Raw genomic sequence first — 20,850 nt, forward strand, 5'->3', positions numbered from 1 at the left:
TACATTTTTTTTTTAATCTGTGACCATGTGAGAAGTGCAGTGACCTTATGTAATGTGTAAGGAGCACCGGCTACTTTGACTACCACACTGACCCAACGTTGTAGAATTACAACATAGACATAACAAGCTCTAAATCAAATTTGATGAATGTTTTCCAAAATAACTAAATATGTACATGTTCTAGACATTGTAATAAACACAAAAAAAATATTTAAGGAATTTTACTTACTTTAATCCTGACAAATCCAGTCATGCAAAAAAAGGAGATGAGCTCAACGGGAAGTTTGCAGGTAGAGTGAGTTCATGGCCAGATGACCAGACCTATAAACACTTCTTCTATCCAATAGCATTGTGAGGACAAACAATAGGACCCATTAACTATGTAAATGTGGTCTTGAGAAAAAAAAACATTTGCAGGCCTTTTTTTAGAATTGTTAAAAGTGATATTGTAATTTTTCAACAGTGGGTTTTACAGGTTAAATTTGTCACAAAATGTGTGTTTGTGGTGCGAGACAAAAACAGTGATTCGACATGTTACATTAGTTTCTATTTTAACACAGACAAAATTATATAAATCACAGTGATGCAGGTTATTATCTTTCCTCAGCAAAGTTTCATTGACACAGACACATACAAATCTCCTGCCTGGAGGATACACAGGCGTTGTCACTCAGTAGATGAAGCAGGAATGTGACTTACAATTTGGTTTAGTTCAGTGTTCAGTTACTGACATTCTACTGCACTTACTTCCACAGTTTCTATACACTGAAAAATACTGAAAAATCTATAAAAGATCAAATGAATTACTCACTAAACATAATATACTGTGTGAACAGCAACATGGGTTAAGAGCTAAGAGGACAGTCTCATTTGCACTAATGGATTTTGTGGAGGAAATAACAAATGCAATATAAAAGAAAGAATATGCAATAGATGCAATAGGAGAATTTCTAGAAAGAAAAAAAACATTTGACAATGTTGACCATGAATTATTATTAAATAAATTAAAAACAAATGAGATAGGCATGAGAGGGTTAGCACTACCTGGACAATAGGGACCAGTATGTCCAAATAAATAACTTCAAATCACAACTACTAAATATTACTTATGGAGTTCCCCAGGGCTCCATATTGGGACCATTGTTGTTTATTTTAAATGATATAATTGATATATGTGAGGTCTCTAAGATACTGAAAACAACATTATTTGCAGATGATACTGATTTATTTTGTTGTGGTAAGGACTTGGAACAACATTTGGATACAGCAGGGAAATAAAGGAAAATGCCAAAGAGCTGTTTTAATTCTAACAAACTAATATGCTAACACTGAATTTAAATAAAATGAAATTTATAATATTTGGGAATCATTTAACTAACAAAAACAAGAACCTCATGATAAATGAAGTAGAAACCGAAAGTGTCCATAATTATTTTTTTTTAACTCTAATAGACAATAAACTATTATAATAACTAATAAACTACTATTATATAAAGTCAAAGATCTTCTAAATTAAACGTCATCTTATACTGTTTCTTTATACAACCCCAATTCCCCAAAAGCTGGGATGCTGTTTAAAACTGAAATAAAAACAGAATGTAATGCCTTGCAAATCTTTTTGACCTATTTTTTAATTGAATACAGTCCAAAGACACTCATATACACTCATTCTGAATTTGATGCCAAAAAAGTTGGGATAGGGGCATGTTTATCACTGTTTTACAACACCTTTTCTTTTAACAACACTCAGTAAATGTTTGGGAACTGAAGACACTAATTGTTGAAGTTTTAAAAGAGAATTTCTGTCACATTCTTGCTTGATATGCGACTTCAGCTGCTAAACATACCTGGGTCTCCGCTGATGTATTTTGCACCTCATAATGTGCCACACATTTCCAATGGTAGACCAGTCTGGACTACAGGTGGTTTACCTGTGGAACGTGTTAACAGGTGTTTTTTTGAACATTGTACAACTTTCACAGTCTTTTGTTGCGCCTGTCTCAACATGTTTGGAACATGTTTCAGAAATCAAATTCAGAATGAGCTTATATCTACAAAAAACAGTGATTGTTATCAGTTTGAACATCAAATATCTTGTCTCTAATCAATCAAATACAGGTCAAAAAAGATTTGCAAATCTTTGCATTCTGTTTTTAATAACGTTTTACACAGTGCCCCAACGTTTTTGGAATCAGGGTTTTAGTCCCATATATAACTTACTGTTTGGAAGTGGCTGGAAATACATAGAAATCCAAAACAAATCCAATCTTCATTCTTCACAAAAAGAGCAATAAGAACTGTAAACAAAAGCACTTACAGAGAACCAATAAACCCACTCTTTACCAAATTTAAAGCACTGAAATTCAAAGATCTGGTCGACTTCAAAAACGGTTCAAATCACGAACAGAGCAAAAATCAAATAGGACCTAATAGTATCCAGAAGTTGTTTCAAATGAGACAGTTTACATGATTTGAGAGGAATTTATGTGTTCAAAAACAATTAGTGAGGCCTCATGCTGAATATCATTGTGTTACAATCAAAGGTGTTTGACAGTTTCATTTATTGATGATCAGAGAAGGGAACTGGTGTCGTAAGGTAGGGTCCATAATAAAAGTAGGAAAGTATACACCGATCAGCCAAAACATTAAAACCACTGACAGGTGACATGAACAACAAACACCAGTGCAGACCAGGTACCCCCACTTATGGCAGCGGCACTCCCAAGTAGCAGTGCCCCCCCCAGCATGACAGTGTGATGCCACACCACGAAAACTGCTCAGCAATGACTTGAGGAATGTGACAAAGAGCTCAAGGCGTCAACCTGGCCTCCAAATTCCCTGTATCCCAATCTGATCAAACATCTGTGGTATGTACTTGTACCCCACCTCACAACTCACAGGACTCAAAAAAAGCTCTTTTTCCATTTCTCAGATCATTCCTGAGCAGTTTTTGTGGTGTGGCATGGTGCATTGTCCTGCCTGGAGGCCATTTGAATTCACAAATGACAACAATAAATGTGGTCTCTGCACTGACACTTGGTTTAATGTGTTTGTTGATGCTAAAGGTCTGTAACAGACAATTCTATGATGCGAATTCTTTGTCTCAGGTAGTTTGACAGTAAAAAGTGTTACGAAAATGAAAACGTGCAGATGTCATTTTTGAGACACCCACAGTTCTTGAAAAAGTTCAGACTTGAAGGTTAAGAGCGCGAGGAAAGGAAACAGTAAATGATCTGTAAACATAAAGGCAGCCCCTCGGTTGTGAAACAGCCTCATATTTTCTTCAGAGCTCTGACTGTTTCTTCGATGGCCTCCCTCGGCTCACTCGGAGGAGGGATCTTCAGGTCGGTCGGCTTGACGCCCCACACCTCGGTGGCGTATTCTGTGATGGTTCTGTCGCTGGAGAACTTTCCTGTGGCAGCGATGTTCCTAATCACCTTCTTTGTCCACTCCTTTGGGTTCTTTTGGAGAAAAATAAAACATTCATATTGCACTGTATTTTTGCCTCTGTAGCTTTGCTATCCTTGAGATGATTGTGATACTTATTATATTTTTTTATTCTTGCTTGACCATTTTAGACTTGTTACTTGTCGTTTCTTTTGACAGTCACTTCTTCTATACCTTTCTCAAAGTTCTCAGTGATATTATTTTTTAATGTTATATCACACTATTATAAAAGAAAAACAAAAAGAAAGAAGAGAATGAAGTTAAAGAAAACAAAACAAAATCAGAAAAAGAAGATAAAAGGAAAGCAAGGCAAAGTAAAAACAAGTAAAAACAAATGAAAAGTAAAACAGCAAAAGCAAAACAAAGAAAAGACAAAAGACAGCACATAAAAAGAAAAATTAAAGGGAAAAACAGAAACAAAGTAAAACAAAAACAAAAAAGTAGTGAATGAAATAAGCGCTGCACAACTAAAACCCAGCTGAAAACAAACAGGCCACTCGTCTGTTGGAGGAAATGTTACCTGGTAGAGCTTGCTGACTTTCTCTTGGCATTTCGTGTAGTCCTCAAAGTCTGCAAACACTTTGAAACTGAAGAGAGACACAAAATAATAAATACATGAAGTCTGACAAGCTGAACTCAACAGAAAAGTCAGACAGTGTACAGAAGATTAGAAGACATCCATCATGACAAGAACCGCTACGAAAGACTTATTGTTGTCATTACAGTATCAGTCGATCTGTGACCTCTGCTTCCCACATAAAATACACTTAACAAAATTTTAATGCAACACTTGTTTTTGCTCCCACTTTTCACAGGTTTCAGCTAAAGACCTTAGAGTTTTTATACACTTAAATAGATATATTTCTCTCAAACTGTGGTTCACGAATTTGTTAAAATCCATGTTAGAGAGCACTTCTCCTTTTCCAAGATAATCCATCCACCTGACAGGTGTGGCAAATCAAGATGCTGATGAAACAGCATCATCAGTACACAGGTGTGCCTTGAGGTCTGTCACAGTGAAAGGACGCTCTATGATGTGCAGTTTGATCTGTTGCCTTCAACTGAATGTTCATTTATCCACCACAAGATGTCTCCAATGTTGTTTCCCTGAATTTGGCAGTACATCCAACTGGCCTCACAAACACTAACCACACCAGCTGAGGTCCATTACATCGTCTTCACCTGCAAGATCATTTGAGGCCTGCCTCCCGAACAGCTGATGCAACACATGGTTTGCACAACCAAAGAATTTCTGCACACACCGTCACAAACCGTCTCAGTGAAGCTCATCAGCATGCTCATCATCCTCACCAAACAGACTGCAGTTTGTTGTTGTAACCGTTGTGAGGCTGGTTAGGAGGACTGCCAAAATCACCAAACGACATTGGAGACATCTTGTGGTAGTGAAATGAACATTCAGGTCACGGGCAACAGCTCTTGCAGACATTCCTGCAGTCAGCATGCTGATGACATGCACCCTTAAAACTTGGGACACACACCTGTGTAGTGATGATGCTGTTTAATCAGTGTCTTGATGCCACACCTGCTGAACCTTGTTTTAAAACATCCTGAAGGATGTAAAACACATGCAAAGCTGCTGTTTGTTCAAGGTTTCTTTATTAGTACCCGAAGGTAAATGCAAACAGTAACTTTTGTGGATTACTTGTTTGCTTTTAACACGATCCAGTCCCACATTTTAGTCAACAAATTTACTAATAATTTAGATTTTGATATTGTGGGCTGGATCCTTGATTTTCTAACTTCCAGAACGCAAAGTGTCAGGGTGAATTAATGCATGTTGGGGGAACTGACATCATCCACTGGGTTTCCCCAAGGCTGTGTTCTTTCCCCTCTCCTCTACACTCTGTATACCGAAAACTGCTGCAGCAAGCACAACAACAGATTCATTTTAAAATTTGTGTTGTGCAAAAAAAGCAAGCAACATCTTTCTTGCCCAAGGAAACTGTTTAAGTTTCACATTGACAAGTCTCTTCTGATCCTGTTTTACAGATCTTATATTGAATCTGTCTTGACCTTCTCTCTTCTCTGCTGGTTTGTAAATCTCAACATCAAGTTCAAAAATGCACTAGGTAGCAAAGTGAAAACGAGCAGCAAGATGTTAGGAGTTCAGCAGAGTGTGTTATCTGTCCTGTTTCATCAACAGATAGGAAGGAAGGAAGGCTAAAGCCATCCTTTGACAGCTCCCAACCCCTCCTTCTCCAAGTTACAGTTTTTGCCTTCTGGCTCTTGGATCAGATTTCCCTTTGTTAAGAGTACAAGTTCTCCTTCATTTCTACTGCTATTTGTCATTTGAATGCAGGGCAGTGGAGGAGTCAAACTCGGGGTGTTTTCACATATAAAACAAATTGAACTCAGTCCTCTTAAAGTGCACCAAAAACTGGACCAACAGTAAAGTGACTCAGTTAATGTATATTGATGTAGTTTTGTTTTTACTTTGACGTGGCACTGCAATGCAGTTATGAAGCCCCTCACTCTCACATGAACTTAAAATTGGAGGAAAACCTGAGTGTCTCTGTGCTGTGGACTGTATCTGTTTGATGTATTCTACATTCCACATCTGGAGACGTGCAGTATCTCCCATGAACCAAACTACTCCTCGTCTCGCGTCCTTGCAAGCGTTACAGGCTGACATGGTTTAGTCTGTTTTTTTCAAGCATCCCGGTGCAATAGCATGTGATCTAGAGGGCTAAATACAATGGCAAAGAGCAACAACCTGGAGCGCTTTGTGTTCACAGTGCACAGGTTAAGGAAGCAGCACTGTGGACTTCAAGCGAACTGGTGGCAGGAGGTGGAGTGATCACATATGCGCAAAAAATGCTGAGTCACCGCTCTGAGTCTGCTCAGAGGGCTGAAAACACCCTAAGTACTGATGCTACTCCTGGCTGGTTGTAACTCTTGTTATGATCATGTGACAAGTAATGGTGATGATGTCGATGAAGAGGTTGATGTTGATACTGATGGTTGTTGTTGATGACCACTGTTGTTTCAGATCACTGTATTTGGTTCCCTCCACCTCCACACGTTTGTTGAGTATTAATATTCTTATGTGTTCTCATGTGTCTTTTTTTATGTATGATTTTACTTCCTGTGCAACTAATTGCCCTCTAGGGACAAAATAAAGTTGAAGTTGACCTGTCAGGTCAATGGATTATCTTGGAAAAGGAGAGATGCTGGGTTACATGTATTTTAACAAACGTATAAACACAATTTGAGAGAAATATATCTCTCGAGTGCATAAAAAGTTTTGGATCTTTGCCTTAAACCTGTAAAAAATGGGAACAAAAAAAAAAGTGTTTGGGAGCCTTGGAGGTATTATTAAATAACTTAGTAACTTGAACTGGAACTACAATGTGAGTGTTGCTTACCGATCATATTTAAAGAGCATTTCAGTGAGGTCTTTGAAAAGATCTGGATTTTTAGGGCTGAAGAATCCACTGGTGATCTGGTCCATCACTTGTTTCAGCTCTGGGATATTCTTGTAGTACGACATGGCATCGTATCTGTAAAAAGACAAAAGTTAGTATTGTTTTAAAGACATGAAAAAGAGCTATAAAAACATAAGTGTAAGCGAACCCCTCCTTCACCCCTTTTTGTCCATTTCAGCCACGTCCTCCACCCTCATGCCGAAGATGAACAGGTTGTCCTCTCCTGCCTCCTCGGCCATCTCCACGTTGGCGCCGTCCATGGTGCCGATGGTCAGAGCTCCGTTCAACATGAACTTCATGTTTCCTGTTCCTGAGGCTTCAGTGCCGGCGGTGGAGATCTGCTCGGACAGATCTGTGGCAGGGATCACTGAGGAAGAGCACATCATTCTGGTGAACTACCCTAAAATATCCCTCCAAAATAAGTCATACAATATAATCAAACTCTTCACGTCAGAATTCTGCACATGCCATGTGATTGTGTCTGAACGATACCTTTCTCTGCTAGAGAGACCCTGTAGTTCTCCAGGAAGATGACCTTTAGCTTGCTTCCAATCACAGGGTCGTTATTCACCACATCAGCCACAGCAGTGATCAGCCTGATGATCAGCTTCGCCATGTGATACCCAGGAGCAGCCTGCAGTGGGCGACAGAGGACAGACTTACTATAAAAATAAAACATTGCACCACTGTTGGCCTGTGTTTATTGGATATCATCTGCTGTTTGTCACATCTGCTGTCGCTGATCTATACCTTTCCTCCGATGATCACCGTTCGTGGTACAAAAGGTGCATTGGGTCTCATTCTGATGCCTGAAGACAAAAACAGACACAAAAAAATATGAACACATTACAATTTTGTCAGGTTTCTGCATTGACCACAAGTTGGTCAGAGAACTGATTTAAACACTTGATGTGCCTGCTAATTTTTCATAAAGCCAGTACAAAAAAAAAACAAAAACAGGAAGCTGCAAGTTGCACAACACATTTTATATATGTTTTATATTATTTGTTTTTAGCCATGCTGCTGGTGTGGCTCTCAGGATGGAAAAGCTCACTGGTCAGTTGGTCCAGATTGAAAAAGCTCAGCAGCGACTGAATGGATTGTCATGAAACTTTGTACAACATTCATGGTCTACAGAGGATGAAACTTGTCCTCTAGCACCACCTGCTGGTTGATATTTGTGGTTTTGAGTAAAATGTCTTGACAACTGTCAGATGGATAGCTACAAAAATTAGCATGGACATTCATGTTCTCCTCAGGGAGACACTAATTTTGGGAAGGCTTAAAGCAACAGTTCACCCCAAAATCAAAAATCAGTCTAGATTGTTTTGGTGTGAGTTGCAGAGTGTTGGAGATATCGACCATAGAGATGTCTGCCTTCTCTCTAATATAATAGAACTAGATGGCACTCAGCTTTTGGTGACCAAAAAAATACATTTAAAAAACTCAACATCAATGTCTCTTTCCAGAAATCATGACCCAGTTACTCAAGATAATCCACATACCTTGTTGTGAGCAGTTTCATGTAGGAACTATTTTCTTTCTACCAAACTACATCCACTAACTGTATCACCGCACAGAAGGAACTGTGCATCTACTGCTAGCTCGCCTAGCACCACTGAGCTAGCTAATGTTACAGCTTAATGTTTACATCTCGATCTGTCACAAACCTTTCATCCATAGGTAGATGCTGGCATCATCCTACGTGGTGCAATGTATTCTCATAGAATGGTTCGTACAATAGCCTATGAATTAGCGTCCCAAGAATAATGTTACGTCCTTAACATACACCTACGTAATCAACGTAAGGTTACTGAGGTTGGGTTCAGGAAAGGAAACATGATGAGGGTGTATCTTAAAATGACTCAAAGTTCACACAGTTCTGGACACGCAACTTCAGGGTAAGGTCTGCATTTTTGTTACCCATCCACCACCCCAACCTTCCCTCTTAGAAGACCATTCGGGATTGCTTCCTCATTTACTCCAGTCTGCGCACTAATCACGTGATTGCAGCCTTTCAAAGTATGTACGATTTCAGGTGCACAACCTTTTGTAGGAAAACCTACGAGCAGCTTGTGAGAACACCCTGTGTGGTGTTACGGTTGATGGATGTAGTTCTGCAGAGAGAAAATAGTTCCTACATGAAACAACTCACAACAAGGTCTGTGGATTATCTTGAGTAACCAGGTCATGATTTCTGGAAAGAGACATTGCTGTTGAGTTTTTCAACTGTATTTTTTGGGGCTTTGAGCACCACAAGCTGAGTGCTATCTAGTTCCATTATATTGGAGTGAAGGCAGACATCTCTACAGCCGATATCTCCAACACTCTGCAACTCACACCAAAACAATCTAGACTGATAAACAGCACTACAGGTAAGAGGGGACTTTTGAGGGGATTTTTTATTTTGGGGTGAACTGTTCCTTTAACATCTCATTTGGCTACATCATCAGGTTTAATATTTTTATGACCAAATACCTTCAGAAGTAATGACACCTCCATCAGCCTCAGCTGTGCATTGTCTCTGTTGCTGTTAGCAAATGTTTGCACGCTAACACGCTAAACTAAACGCTGCAAACATCACCTGCTTTACATTAGCTTGTTAGCATGCTAATGTTAGGATTTAGCTGTGCAGAGCTGCTAGCATGGCTGTCGCCTCTTGTTTTGTGATGCATTTGTTCTAAGTAATTTATGTCTTCTTCTTTTGGTCTTTTAAGCAATTAAAAGACAATTAATTTACATTTTTTATGAGATGTACTATAGACTTAAATGGCATGTTTGCTTGGAGTATCCCAGGCTTTACATGCAGGGAAAGTCAGCATTTAAGTTGCACAGATCAGACGTGATTTCCTGTTAATCACAGTATGATACACATGAGAAAGTTCCCACACTTGATATAAAAGGCAGCTCCCTCTCATTCTTAGTATCTGTTTTAACATGCTTGGTGGTCGGCTGGCAATCTTCCACATCAGGACATGTCAGACTTTGTGATGTAACTCAGCACTCAGAGTCTTGTGGGCACTTGTGAAACACTCTGGCATTTAGTAATGAATGCTTTCACATACGGTTGTACATGGTGATGATGTGCAGGCAGTTGAGGAGCTGGCGCTTGTACTCGTGGATTCTCTTCACGTGGACATCAAACATGGAGGACGGGTTGATTTTCACTCTGTACTCTTTCTCCAGGTACTGGGCGAATTTCACCTTGTTGTCCTGAGAGAAAAGCGTAAGTAAGTGACCTGGCAACAAACGAGTTGTTCATTGAGGGAACATTGAACATTGCTAAATTGCAGGTGGGGCCTGTCTGGACACGTACTGGCTTTAAGGCTGTAGAAGGCAATGCTGCAATGCACGAATAAATCAGATGGTAATGTCTCTCCCTGCAATAATGTGTCTGAGAGATGGTTTTACTGCACACAGAAACAGGGTAAAAGTTGACACTTTTCATGTTGAAAAAAATTGATTAATGTTGCAACAGGACATTTAGAGGAAAGCCACCACTTTGCATTTATGGCAACATCATGCAATCATTTGTGTAACATGAAAACAGGAACCACTATGCCATGAAATACTTATTTTATTTAAGCAATTAAACTACTCTCATGCCATAGCATAAAATGGGAATACTCAAGTGAAGTACAAGCACCTTAAAATTATACTTCAGTACAACACAGAGAAAATGTACCTATTTACCTGTTTGACTTTAGAGATGTCACGGATGAGGGCAGCGTCATCAACAAAGTCATTCAGCTTCTGCAGCTGGCTGAGGTCCTTCACATAATCCTCCCCAATGACCTGAGAGAGACGTTAAAGGTCACAATAAAATGTGTGCAAAAAAAACTGACAGTGCTTACTACGCTCCATCTCATATAACACGGGCTGTAAAACACTCAGGAGAGAACGCGAGGGCCAAGAGTCGCTCACACGACAGCTGGGGAATATACTGTTGAGGATTCAGGAGTCTTCATCGCTCGCTACTACATCTCGACACTCGATCATTTATTTATTTATCGCTCAAACAAACCTCGGCGATGAGCTCAGCCAGTCCAGGGTTGCAGAGCAGCAGCCAGCGTCTGGGAGTGATGCCGTTGGTTTTGTTCTGAAACTTGCTTGATTCTAGGTCACTGAAATCACGGAATCTGTGGAGGAAAAATGGGAAATGTTTAATTGGGTCTGTCGGTGACAAAATAATGAGGATGTAATTTTGTTTTGCAGATTTTTGATTTTCTTTTAAACCTCACTCACTGGCCACTTTATTAGGTACACCTGTTCAACTGCTCATCAACACATATAGCTAATCAGCCAATCACGTGGCAGCAACTCAATGCATTTAGACATGGAGACATGGTGAAGACGACCCGCTGAAGTTCAAACTGAGCATCAGAATGTGGAAGAAAGGTGATTTAAGTGACTTTGAACGTGGCATGGTTGTTGGTGCTGGTCTGAGTATTTCAGAAACTGCTGATCTACTGGAATTTTCACACACAACCATCTGTAGGGTTTACAGAGGATAGTCTGAAAAAGACAAAACATCCAGTGAGCCAAAATGCCTTGTTGATGCCAGAGGTCAGAGGAGAATGGCCAGACTGGTTCAAGATGATAGAAAGGCAACAGGAAGTCAAATAACCACTGGTTCCAACCAAGGTCTGCAGAAGACCATCTCTGAACCAACAACACGTCCAACCTTGAAGCAGATGGGCTACAGCAGCAGAAGACCACACCAGGTGCCACTCCTGTCAGCTAACAACAGGAAACTGAGGCTACAATTCACACAGGCTCACCAAAACTGGACAATAGAAGATTGGAAAAACGTTGCCTGGTCTGATGAGTCTGTGTGATGTCATCATGTCAATATGGACCAAAATCTCTGAGGAATGTTTCCAGCACCGTGTTGAATCTGTGACACCAAGAATTAAGGCAGTTCTCAAGGCAAAAGGGGTCCCACCTGGTACTAGCACGGTGTACCTAACAAAGCAGCCAATGAGTGTATGTGCAATTTGTAGTAAATGCACTTAAAAATTGACTTATCAACACACTTGATTATTTGATAATAAGTGCAGTCATTGTTCAAAGTGTGTAACACAGATGATTCAACCCAGTGGTTTTCTATGAGGACACGCTCATGTGGTGTTTAGCAACTTTTTGTTTAGCGGTCTGAGCTATCTTTGCTTCGCTCTGCTGCCGTTTGCTGCTGTTTCTTTGTAATTTGTTGTGTAAAAATGTTCACTTACTCATGACCAGTGGAGCTGCAGCCTGCTATACTTGTGTACATTTTGAAGGCGTGTGTGATGTCTTACACTTCATTCTTGATGATTCTGGAGTGTATCTCAGCGACTCCGTTGACAGCGTGAGATCCCACGATGCACAGGTGAGCCATGTTCACCCTCTTGCACCCGTCTTCCTCAATCAGAGACATCTTCCTCAGTTTGTCCATGTCCTTTGGGAAGAGAGCTGCGATTTTCTGCAGTAACAAAACAGACACACCTTGAGGATATCAGATTCACCTGTCACAGGTGTGTTCGGTCAATAAAACACAATCTTTTTGCAGTCTGAACCGCCGTACGTACGTCGAGGTGGGCCTGGTTGATCTGGTAGATGATCTGCAGGTGTCTGGGCAGGAGAGTCTCCAGCAGCTCCACAGGCCAGCGCTCCAGAGCCTCGGGGAGGACTGTGTGGTTGGTGTAGGCGAAAGTGCGCCTGGTGAGGTCCCAGGCCTGCAGAGGAGGAGGAGACGGGGAATTTTCTCCAATTAAAAATCACATTTGAGCGTTGCAACTACTTGCAACCTAATCTAAGTCTAAATCTCTCCTGCTTTCTTGCCCGTCTTCCCTCCATATCTGTATATGCACATCACAAATCATCTACCATCTGTTGTTTGGACCTGGCTGACAACTTTCCCAGCTGCACATGAACATTACGCAACACAGGAATATCTCCTTCATTTGTCATGCTCTATAGTTTTAACCTCCTTTGTGTTACTTGCTATGATTGCCTAAGTTAATCCTGTTGCACCTGAGTCACTCTCATCGACCAAATCTGACTCACTCACCGTGTCCCAGTCGAGTTTCTCAATGTCCACAAAGATCCTCATCAGCTCGGGGATGGCCATGGCCGGATGAGTGTCATTCAACTGGATGGCGACCTGGAAAACATGACATTCTGTACTCACACATCCATCTCACTGAGCTGACCTCCTATAACTGTTTCTGATTAACAGGAGATTAAAGAAGCAGCTGTGAAACACTGACAAGAGAAACATTGGGCTGCAGGTGCTTTATATCTGGAATTACTTTTGAATTAGAGACAAATTGCTTTAGATCCGCCTCTGCACACAATATTATATCTGCAGGGTTTCTCACTTGGCAAAGATTTCTCACTTGGTAACACTGTGTCTGCTGTTGCTGTAATGCAATGTAATGGAATTCAGGCCAAAAGCAGAGCAAACATCACATTGCTGTTGATGGTAATGCATTATGTCTTCAGCACGTTTCTGTTGGTTCTCTATTTTACCCTTTTTTTCCCCACACCTAAAATCAGGAAGATGAGCTTTGCCACAACTTTGTATGCAAAGATCTTGTCAAGATCTTGTTGTAATAGCCTGATCATCTTTAGCCATGATGAGGTTAAGAAAAGAAGTGTTTCCCTCGAGCAGTACAGTTCAGTACACTTTTTTTCCGTTTCCACTGTGAAAAGTTGTGGATGGTACCAATGGAACCGTTCCGTCCCCATGTTTGGTCCCCCCTCTGTTGGGGTACCTAGCACACAGATCTGGTACTAAAAGGTGGAGCTGTGAACACTGCAGTCTGATTGGCCAATAGAGGACGGTCACTCTGCTCAGGGCTGAGTTGTGTCTGGTTTGGAGGCTCATGTAACCACTGTTCAAACTGTGGAGAGTTTTATTAGTAAACTGTAACTATAAAATAAAGGATGTTTTGCTGCCTCTCACAGCAGCTGGAGTCTGAGAAACAATAACTTAATTCACTGGGCCGACTGCCGGCAACTTTTAAGGTGGAACGTTTACTTGTAACAGTGTATATGACATACATTTTTATTAATAAGTGGACCATCAACCATCCTATGAATATATTAATTTCAACTGGGACGGCAAATATCCCAATCCTCAGAGGACAAAATAGCGTCATGGAGCGTCCTTCCTGTGGGTTACAGCAACACTAAACCCCTGAGCTTGCCTGAGAAGGACTAAATGCACAAACCTGCTATTTCTTAATATCCCATGGAGAGAGACTCTCACTGCAGCCTGTTTTATTTTGTTCTGAAAATGTCGGCGTGCAGCCTTGTTCTGTGGACGATAAACGAAGTGCAGACTGATAAAAGAGGAAATACAGTGAGTGCTGGACCGAGCAGTGAGTGACAACAACCCCGCCCACATTTAAGAGTATGCGATGGAAACACTAGGGTCTAGGTACCATGTCTGAAGGGTTACTGTTGGTTCCAAAGGTACCATACCAAAAGTGTTTGGTGGAAACAGGGCTTAACATCAATCAATAAATGACTGATTTTGAAGCTTACTTTGTCTGGGAAGCTCTCGAAGGAGGTTCGGCCAGGGCAGCCCTTCTTAGTGGTCTTGAAGCGGCGGATGATGTCTTGGAGTGTGGCCGCCACAACAAAGTACTCCTGCTTCAGACGAAGTTCTTTTCCTTCAAAGAACTAGAACATACAGGAAGGAACAGATTATCAGTGTGTTGAACACTAGAGAAGAAATTAGATTTTTCCTGAGGAGGAAGATGATTTTGTGATGCAAGAAAACATGTGACCAACGACAAAATATTCAACTTACATTGTCATTGGGGTAGAGGACACGGGAGATATTCTCGGCCAGATTTCTGTCCAGAACAGCCTGGATGTAATCTCCAACATTAACTACAGACAGGTGAAGTGCATTGAGTTAAAGTAATACTGTATACATGTTATATCACAGAGTAATCCAGAGTCAAAGATTAAACCCTGCAGGAGAAGAAACTGCAGCATTTTGCAACACAGACACCTTTATGCAAGATGCCAGTGTTGCAGCAGTTTCCCCTTTATCTTGCAAAGTGTCTCTGTTGAAAACTTAAAGGAAATGCAGAGACTGTTTTGCAAACGTTGGTTTTACATTTCAGCACTCACAGTCTCTCAAGTTAAAGTCGTTGGGGGCACGAGCGGACCACAGCCTCATGGTGTTTACAGTGTTGTTCATGTAGCCGGGGATGGGCGTGTCGTAGGGCATCGCCAAAACAACCTGCATACATAAAAGTGACAACAGTGCGTCAGCAGAAAGACAGGGCAGACTGAAAGTCTGTAATCTTACCCAGGGGAAGGTTTAGAGACTGACAATGGGGTGAAAAACAAAGAGAGTAAGAATGTGTTATACTCACATCTAAAGCCCTGGGCCTCGTAACAATAAGTACATAAACCATTCTTAAATATTTTAACACATAATATCAATAAATAGCTGTTTATATATCCATTTGTAACTCTATAAAGCCAGGGACCTGTCATCATACAACAGGCCCCTGGACGCAGACATGTAAAATGTGGCTGTTTTGCATCTTAGTCGTCGTTTTAAAACCTTTTTAGTCATTGTTTTGCATCTCTTTGTGGTCATTTTGAGTCTCTTTGTAGTTGTTCTGAGTCTCTTTGCAGTGTTTTGTTTTTCTGAAAACGCTGTGTGCCTCTCTCTTTGGTAATTTTGCATCTCTTTGTAGTCCTTTAGAGTCTCTTTGTAGTCTTTTTGTCTCTCTTTGTAGTTGTTTTGCAAGTCTTTACAGTCAGTTTGTGCCTTTATGTGGTGTCTTGTAGTTCTGTGTCTCTTTGCAGCATTTTGGTTTTCTGAAGATTCACATCTCTGTGGTAATTTTGTTTTTTGTGGTTGTTTCAAGTCACTTTGCCTCATTTTCTGTCGCTTTTGGGTCATTTTGCATGTCTTTGTAGTTTATTATGTGTCTCTTTGCAGTTGTTTTGCATCTCTTTGTTGTCGTTCTGTGTCTCTTTGCAGTCATTTGGCATCTCTTTGCAGTCATTTTGCATCTCTTTATTGTCATTTTATGTCTCCTTGTAGTCATTGAATCTCTTTGCAGTTGTTTTGCATCTCTTTGTAGTCCTTTAGCGTCTTTTTGTAGTCAGTCTACATCTCTTTGTTGTCATTTTGCATCTATTTGTAGTTGTTTTGCGTCTGCTTGTTGTCGTTCTGTGTCTCTTTGCAGTCATTTGGCATCTCTTTGCAGTCATTTTGCATCTCTTTATTGTCATTTTATGTCTCCTTGTAGTCATTGAATCTCTTTGCAGTCGTTTTGCATCTCTTTGTTGTCCTTTAGCGTCTCTTTGTAGTCAGTCTACATCTCTTCGTTGTCATTTTGCATCTATTTGTAGTTGTTTTGTGTCTGCTTGTTGTCGTTCTGTGTCTCTTTGCAGTCATTTGGCATCTCTTTGCAGTCATTTTGCATCTCTTTGTTGTCCTTTAGTGTCTCTTTGTAGTCAGTCTACATCTCTTTGTTGTCATTTTGCATCTATTTGTAGTTGTTTTGCGTCTGTTTGTTGTCGTTCTGTGTCTCTTTGCAGTCATTTTACATCTCTTTATTGTCATTTTATGTCTCCTTGTAGTCACTGAATCTCTTTGCAGTCGTTTTGCATCTCTTTGTTGTCCTTTAGCGTCTCTTTGTAGTCAGTCTACATCTCTTCGTTGTCATTTTGCTTAGCGTCTCTTTGTAGTCAGTCTACATCTCTTCGTTGTCATTTTGCATCTATTTGTAGTTGTTTTACGTCTCTTCGTTGTCATTCTGTGTCTCTGCACCTCTTTAGTGTTGTTTTGTTTGACGATTTTTTTTACAGTCACTTTATACAGACGCTCTGTTCCAGGGGCCCCTGGGCCTGTGCCTTGTAGACTTGTTCAGTAATCCATCTATAATACTAACTACCTATCACCCACTGACTACTATGGGAGGGCCACCCCTGGCCACCCCTGGTTATGCCCAGCAATACTTCCTGTAATCTAAACACATCTTCAGTACCTGAGTGTCGACCCATTTGGAGCCATCTCTCGTCTCCTCTACTCGTCCGTAGAAGTGAACTGGCAGCATGTACTCTGGACGTGCTTTCTCCCAGGGGTTTCCATGCCTCAGCCAATCATCTGCCTCCTCCACCTACAACAGGTCAGACAGGGCAAAGATAACAAGCTTTAATATGATATAACATGTTGGAGTAGCAGGAGTCAAAGAAGAGTGATTGAGCAAGACACTGAAGCTACCTCGTCTGACCGCTGACCTCTTTATGCAGCAGACTGAGGGGGAGAGAGGATTTCCTGTCTGTGATTAATCAAGTTGTTTTAATGTTATATCAAGTGCAATAATTAGATTAGATTATTTTCAATAAAATGCATCACCTTTCACTGCATTTACTATCCACTAGCAGCAGAGATTAAACGTATGGGTTCATCCACCCCAGTGAGGTTACACTGAGCTCCAATCCAGTTCAGAAGTACATGTTTACACTGAGGGTTTGAACAGCAAACAACCACGAGAATGCACAAGGTCAAGCGCCTTCAGTTTGGGGATTCCTTATCACAAGATACGCAATATTTATTTTCTTTGTTCATCTAAAACTGACCAACACCAGCTTCTGCCAGGAGCCTGCACTACTGCAGTGTCTGTTAATTACTGTTAATGATTAGCTTGTGAGGTATTCTTCTGACCTAATTCATGTCTACTTTGGCCCCGCTCCACTTTGACACCTGACGGCATGAACCTGAGCTGACAACAGAGTCCTGAATTTCAGAGTGAAAGATAAGAAAGGATCTATGAACTGCAGCGAGAGAAACTGGAGTGTCTGTTGGGCGACGTCTCGTCAGTTTAGGTAAAATAAGACTTTAGAGTGTTTGGCTGTAGTCACCTGCCAGCCGTCTCTTATCTTCTGGTTAAAGATTCCATATTCGTATCGAATGCCATAACCATACGCTGCAAGACCCAAGGTGGCCATCGAATCCAGGAAACATGCTGTGTGCAGAAAAAACATTCATAATAGGACATTAAATCAAAATACAAACTCTGCAGAGCTGAATTGAGACACTAAATGATAGTTCATGTTGTAATGCTCGTTTACACATTCTGTTGCAACATTTCTGTGACTGCAAGTTGCTTCAAACATTCAACAGGCAGGCAGAGGTATTTGATGGACAACTGCCAAGATCAGCCTGAAATTATAATGGAGCATTGTTGTGCTGGAGATAGACTGTTCGCATGCACTGCTGACGGTCCTTGAACCGTTTAAAGCCAGTGAAAGCCTTTTTTCCTGTTTCCTGTTTTCCTGCTATATTAAAAAACCCTTCCTGTCATTCTCATAAACAAATATTGAATTTCCGGGCAGGGATTAATAGTATATAGTATACGAAGCATTTTCTTCCTCTTGGTGTCCCTTTAGGTCAAACATCTGGAGCTTTTTACCTGCCAGTCTCCCCAGGCCTCCGTTCCCCAGACCTGCATCCTCCTCCATCTCCTCCAGCTCCTCCATGTCCAGGCCCAGCTGCAGCAGAGGGGAACACAACAGCCCACTGTTCAGATTTTTATCAAAAATCCCGAAGTAATCACAAATAGCACAGTCATGCATGCTCTGTTTCATGTGAACTTATGTCTGACCTGGTAGATGGCTTCATCGCAGGCGTTCTGCAGCCCCAAGTTGATCATGGTGTTTTGGAGCGTCCTGCCCATGTAGAACTCCAGGGACAGATAATACACCCTCTGGACATGTGAAGAAAAAACATGTTTCTTGGCACATATCTCTATGAATCAACGTTTAACTATGAATAAATATTTGTGCTGCACTCTTGTTTGATTGTGGCTTGAAGGAGCAGAAAATGCAGCGCAGAGCGGAGCAGCAAATGAATGAATACTGGAGCAAGCAAACATTTTCCGAGCAGTGTCAACATGACGCTAAAAACAACTGCACCTCCTGGAAATCTGGAAAGATTTACGCAACAGAAAATCATGCACAAAACTGCTCCACATAAAAATGGAAAAAGCATGTCAAAGAATATGCTCCTCAGCAGAAGTTTGTGTCAGTCATCCAAGATAAACACACACCATGTCTGCAGGAAAATGAGTGAGCAGAGCATATTTTATTTTCACTTTAAGATAGAGAGTGTTTTAAAGGAAGTTAAGGGAAACTTTTGTGCACGTACAACACATATATTTAGCTCAGTTTTTGGACAGTCTGATGCATATATCAAACCCTAGTTTCAAGTGTGTATGCCATACTTTCTTTGCTGCGTATGTTGCAAGATTTTAGTGTCACAAACATATTTAAAGCATATTTTAGACAACTGTCACCTGCATGTAGAGATGTTTTATAATGTGCTGCAGCTGAATCAAACACTGAAGTATATGTGGACTGTATATTTACAGTAGGAGGTGTGGTTTCACATTGACAGTGTAACTTCTGATCTTTACCTTTGGGTCTGCTTCATAGTAAAACTGCTGTGTCCTGATCCATCTCCCCACCAGGTGATCTCTCACAGTGTGAGCCAGGGCAAAGTAATAATCCCTGGGAGTTGCAATGTTCCTGTCTTTCACCAGGGTGAAGTGCAGGTGACGGTTGAAGCCCTTCTTCAGCTCTGCAACATTCTCCACTCCCACAATCCCCCTGATGCTGATCTGCTTGCGCTTCTCCTGGTCGGTGAGAGGTGTCGCCATGCTTGGATGAACAGGTCTAACCTGTGCAGTGGTTTTCCTGGTTGAAAGTGAAGTTGAAAGGTAAAATGGTGGCAGGTTTTCATGCAGCAGACCCCTCCTTCTTCTGCTTTTTATTGGTGAGAGCAGGGGGAGGGTGTTTCCCCTGGCCGGCCCCTGCTGGGCTGCAGAGCTGAGCACCAGGAAAAGGAGTACAGATAAGGAGGAGTGAAAGTTTTGTGGAGGTTAAGTTGATGTAAATCTCTTTTATTTGCACTCACAAGTACTTTTTTTATCTTAAGTTCATTCAAACTGATGATAATTGTATGAAAAACAAAAGAAAAAAAATATTATTCTGAGAATAAAATGACTGTTTGTTTGTGGACTTATTAATATTTTACCTAATTTTTTAGATTGAGTGCTCATTAAAAGAAGAAGTGTTCATGTTTGGGGGTTGAACAGAAGCCCAGAGTACAGTGTGTACCATCAAGGATGAGCTTTGCTGCACGTATTTTTCTCTCAGCCCTGCCTCTCCTGTTTGTTTCTCTCACTGTCAAATGAAGCAAAGAGAAACAGAAGTGTTCATGTTGTATGTTTAACATCATGTTTGGCATCTTTTTAAAGCATACAAATATTTTGATTGACGTGTTTTTTTCACATGATAGTAAGAAAAAAATCTGGAAAGGTGCCAGAAGCAGATTTAACCCGCATAGAGCCTCAGGAAGGCCTAAGACCAGGAAATGAGACAGGATTTCACCACTCACGGTTCCCTCATCTCAAAGTCAATGGGTTTTCTGAATGGATGTTCTGTTAAATGCCTGAAATAAAGTCTGTGGTTAACACAAGTTTGAGAGGCTTTCACATTTAGTTCTACAACATAAAATATGTCAGTATAAACCCCACTCATGATTTTGAAGCCTTTTTTTGTCTTGAAAAGGGCAGTTGCTAACAAGTGGCTAAACGAGACTGCAGAACGTCATTACGCCAAACATGGTTTTGCAGTTTTGTTGTGGAGGCAATATCACAGGTGCTTTCACATCTGCCCTGTTTGGTTCGGTTCAATCAAACTCAAGTTCATTTGCCCCCAAGGGTTGGGCAGGTGTGAACACAGCAATCACACTCAGGTGTGCACCAAAACAACTGGACCGAGACCTTCTTGAAGAGGTGGTCTCAGTCCGGTTACAAACAAACTCTGGTGCGGTTCGTCTGTGGTGAGAACGTGTTCCGACCTGGATCTGAACCAACTGCAGTCACATGACACATTGTTTGGGTTAAACATGAGCATGTTACAGTCCTGGAGG

General features: G+C 41.0%; 1 protein-coding gene across 1 annotated transcript; it reads right to left on the reverse strand.

The window, feature by feature from the left end:
- Window positions 1–593: 593 nt before the first annotated feature.
- pygl (phosphorylase, glycogen, liver) lies at window positions 594–19,642 on the reverse strand. Its single transcript, XM_050061276.1, has 20 exons — window positions 19,331–19,642; window positions 18,521–18,622; window positions 18,329–18,407; window positions 17,778–17,881; window positions 16,901–17,032; window positions 15,021–15,132; window positions 14,692–14,774; window positions 14,424–14,561; window positions 12,943–13,035; window positions 12,461–12,607; window positions 12,191–12,354; window positions 10,918–11,032; window positions 10,587–10,688; window positions 9,959–10,106; window positions 7,644–7,702; window positions 7,386–7,527; window positions 7,053–7,260; window positions 6,834–6,968; window positions 3,968–4,034; window positions 594–3,461 (listed from the first exon to the last, which is right to left on the reverse strand). Exons 1-20 carry the CDS (start codon window positions 19,571–19,573, stop codon window positions 3,273–3,275), a joined length of 2,562 nt encoding a protein of 853 aa, XP_049917233.1. The 5' UTR covers window positions 19,574–19,642; the 3' UTR covers window positions 594–3,272.
- Window positions 19,643–20,850: the final 1,208 nt, after the last annotated feature.

This window comes from Epinephelus moara, chromosome 14, assembly GCF_006386435.1.
Source record: "Epinephelus moara isolate mb chromosome 14, YSFRI_EMoa_1.0, whole genome shotgun sequence".
Lineage (NCBI taxonomy): Eukaryota > Metazoa > Chordata > Actinopteri > Perciformes > Serranidae > Epinephelus > Epinephelus moara.

Coding starts and splice junctions, on each gene's coding strand:
- pygl (XM_050061276.1), bottom strand. CDS start 19,573: ATGGCGACACCTCTCACCGACCAGGAGAAGCGCAAGCAGATCAGCATC. Junction 17,882..18,328: donor AGGCCTGGGGAGACTGGCAG/GTAAAAAGCTCC, acceptor TTCTGCACACAG/CATGTTTCCTGGATTCGATG. Junction 14,775..15,020: donor CGACTTTAACTTGAGAGACT/GTGAGTGCTGAA, acceptor ACCTGTCTGTAG/TTAATGTTGGAGATTACATC.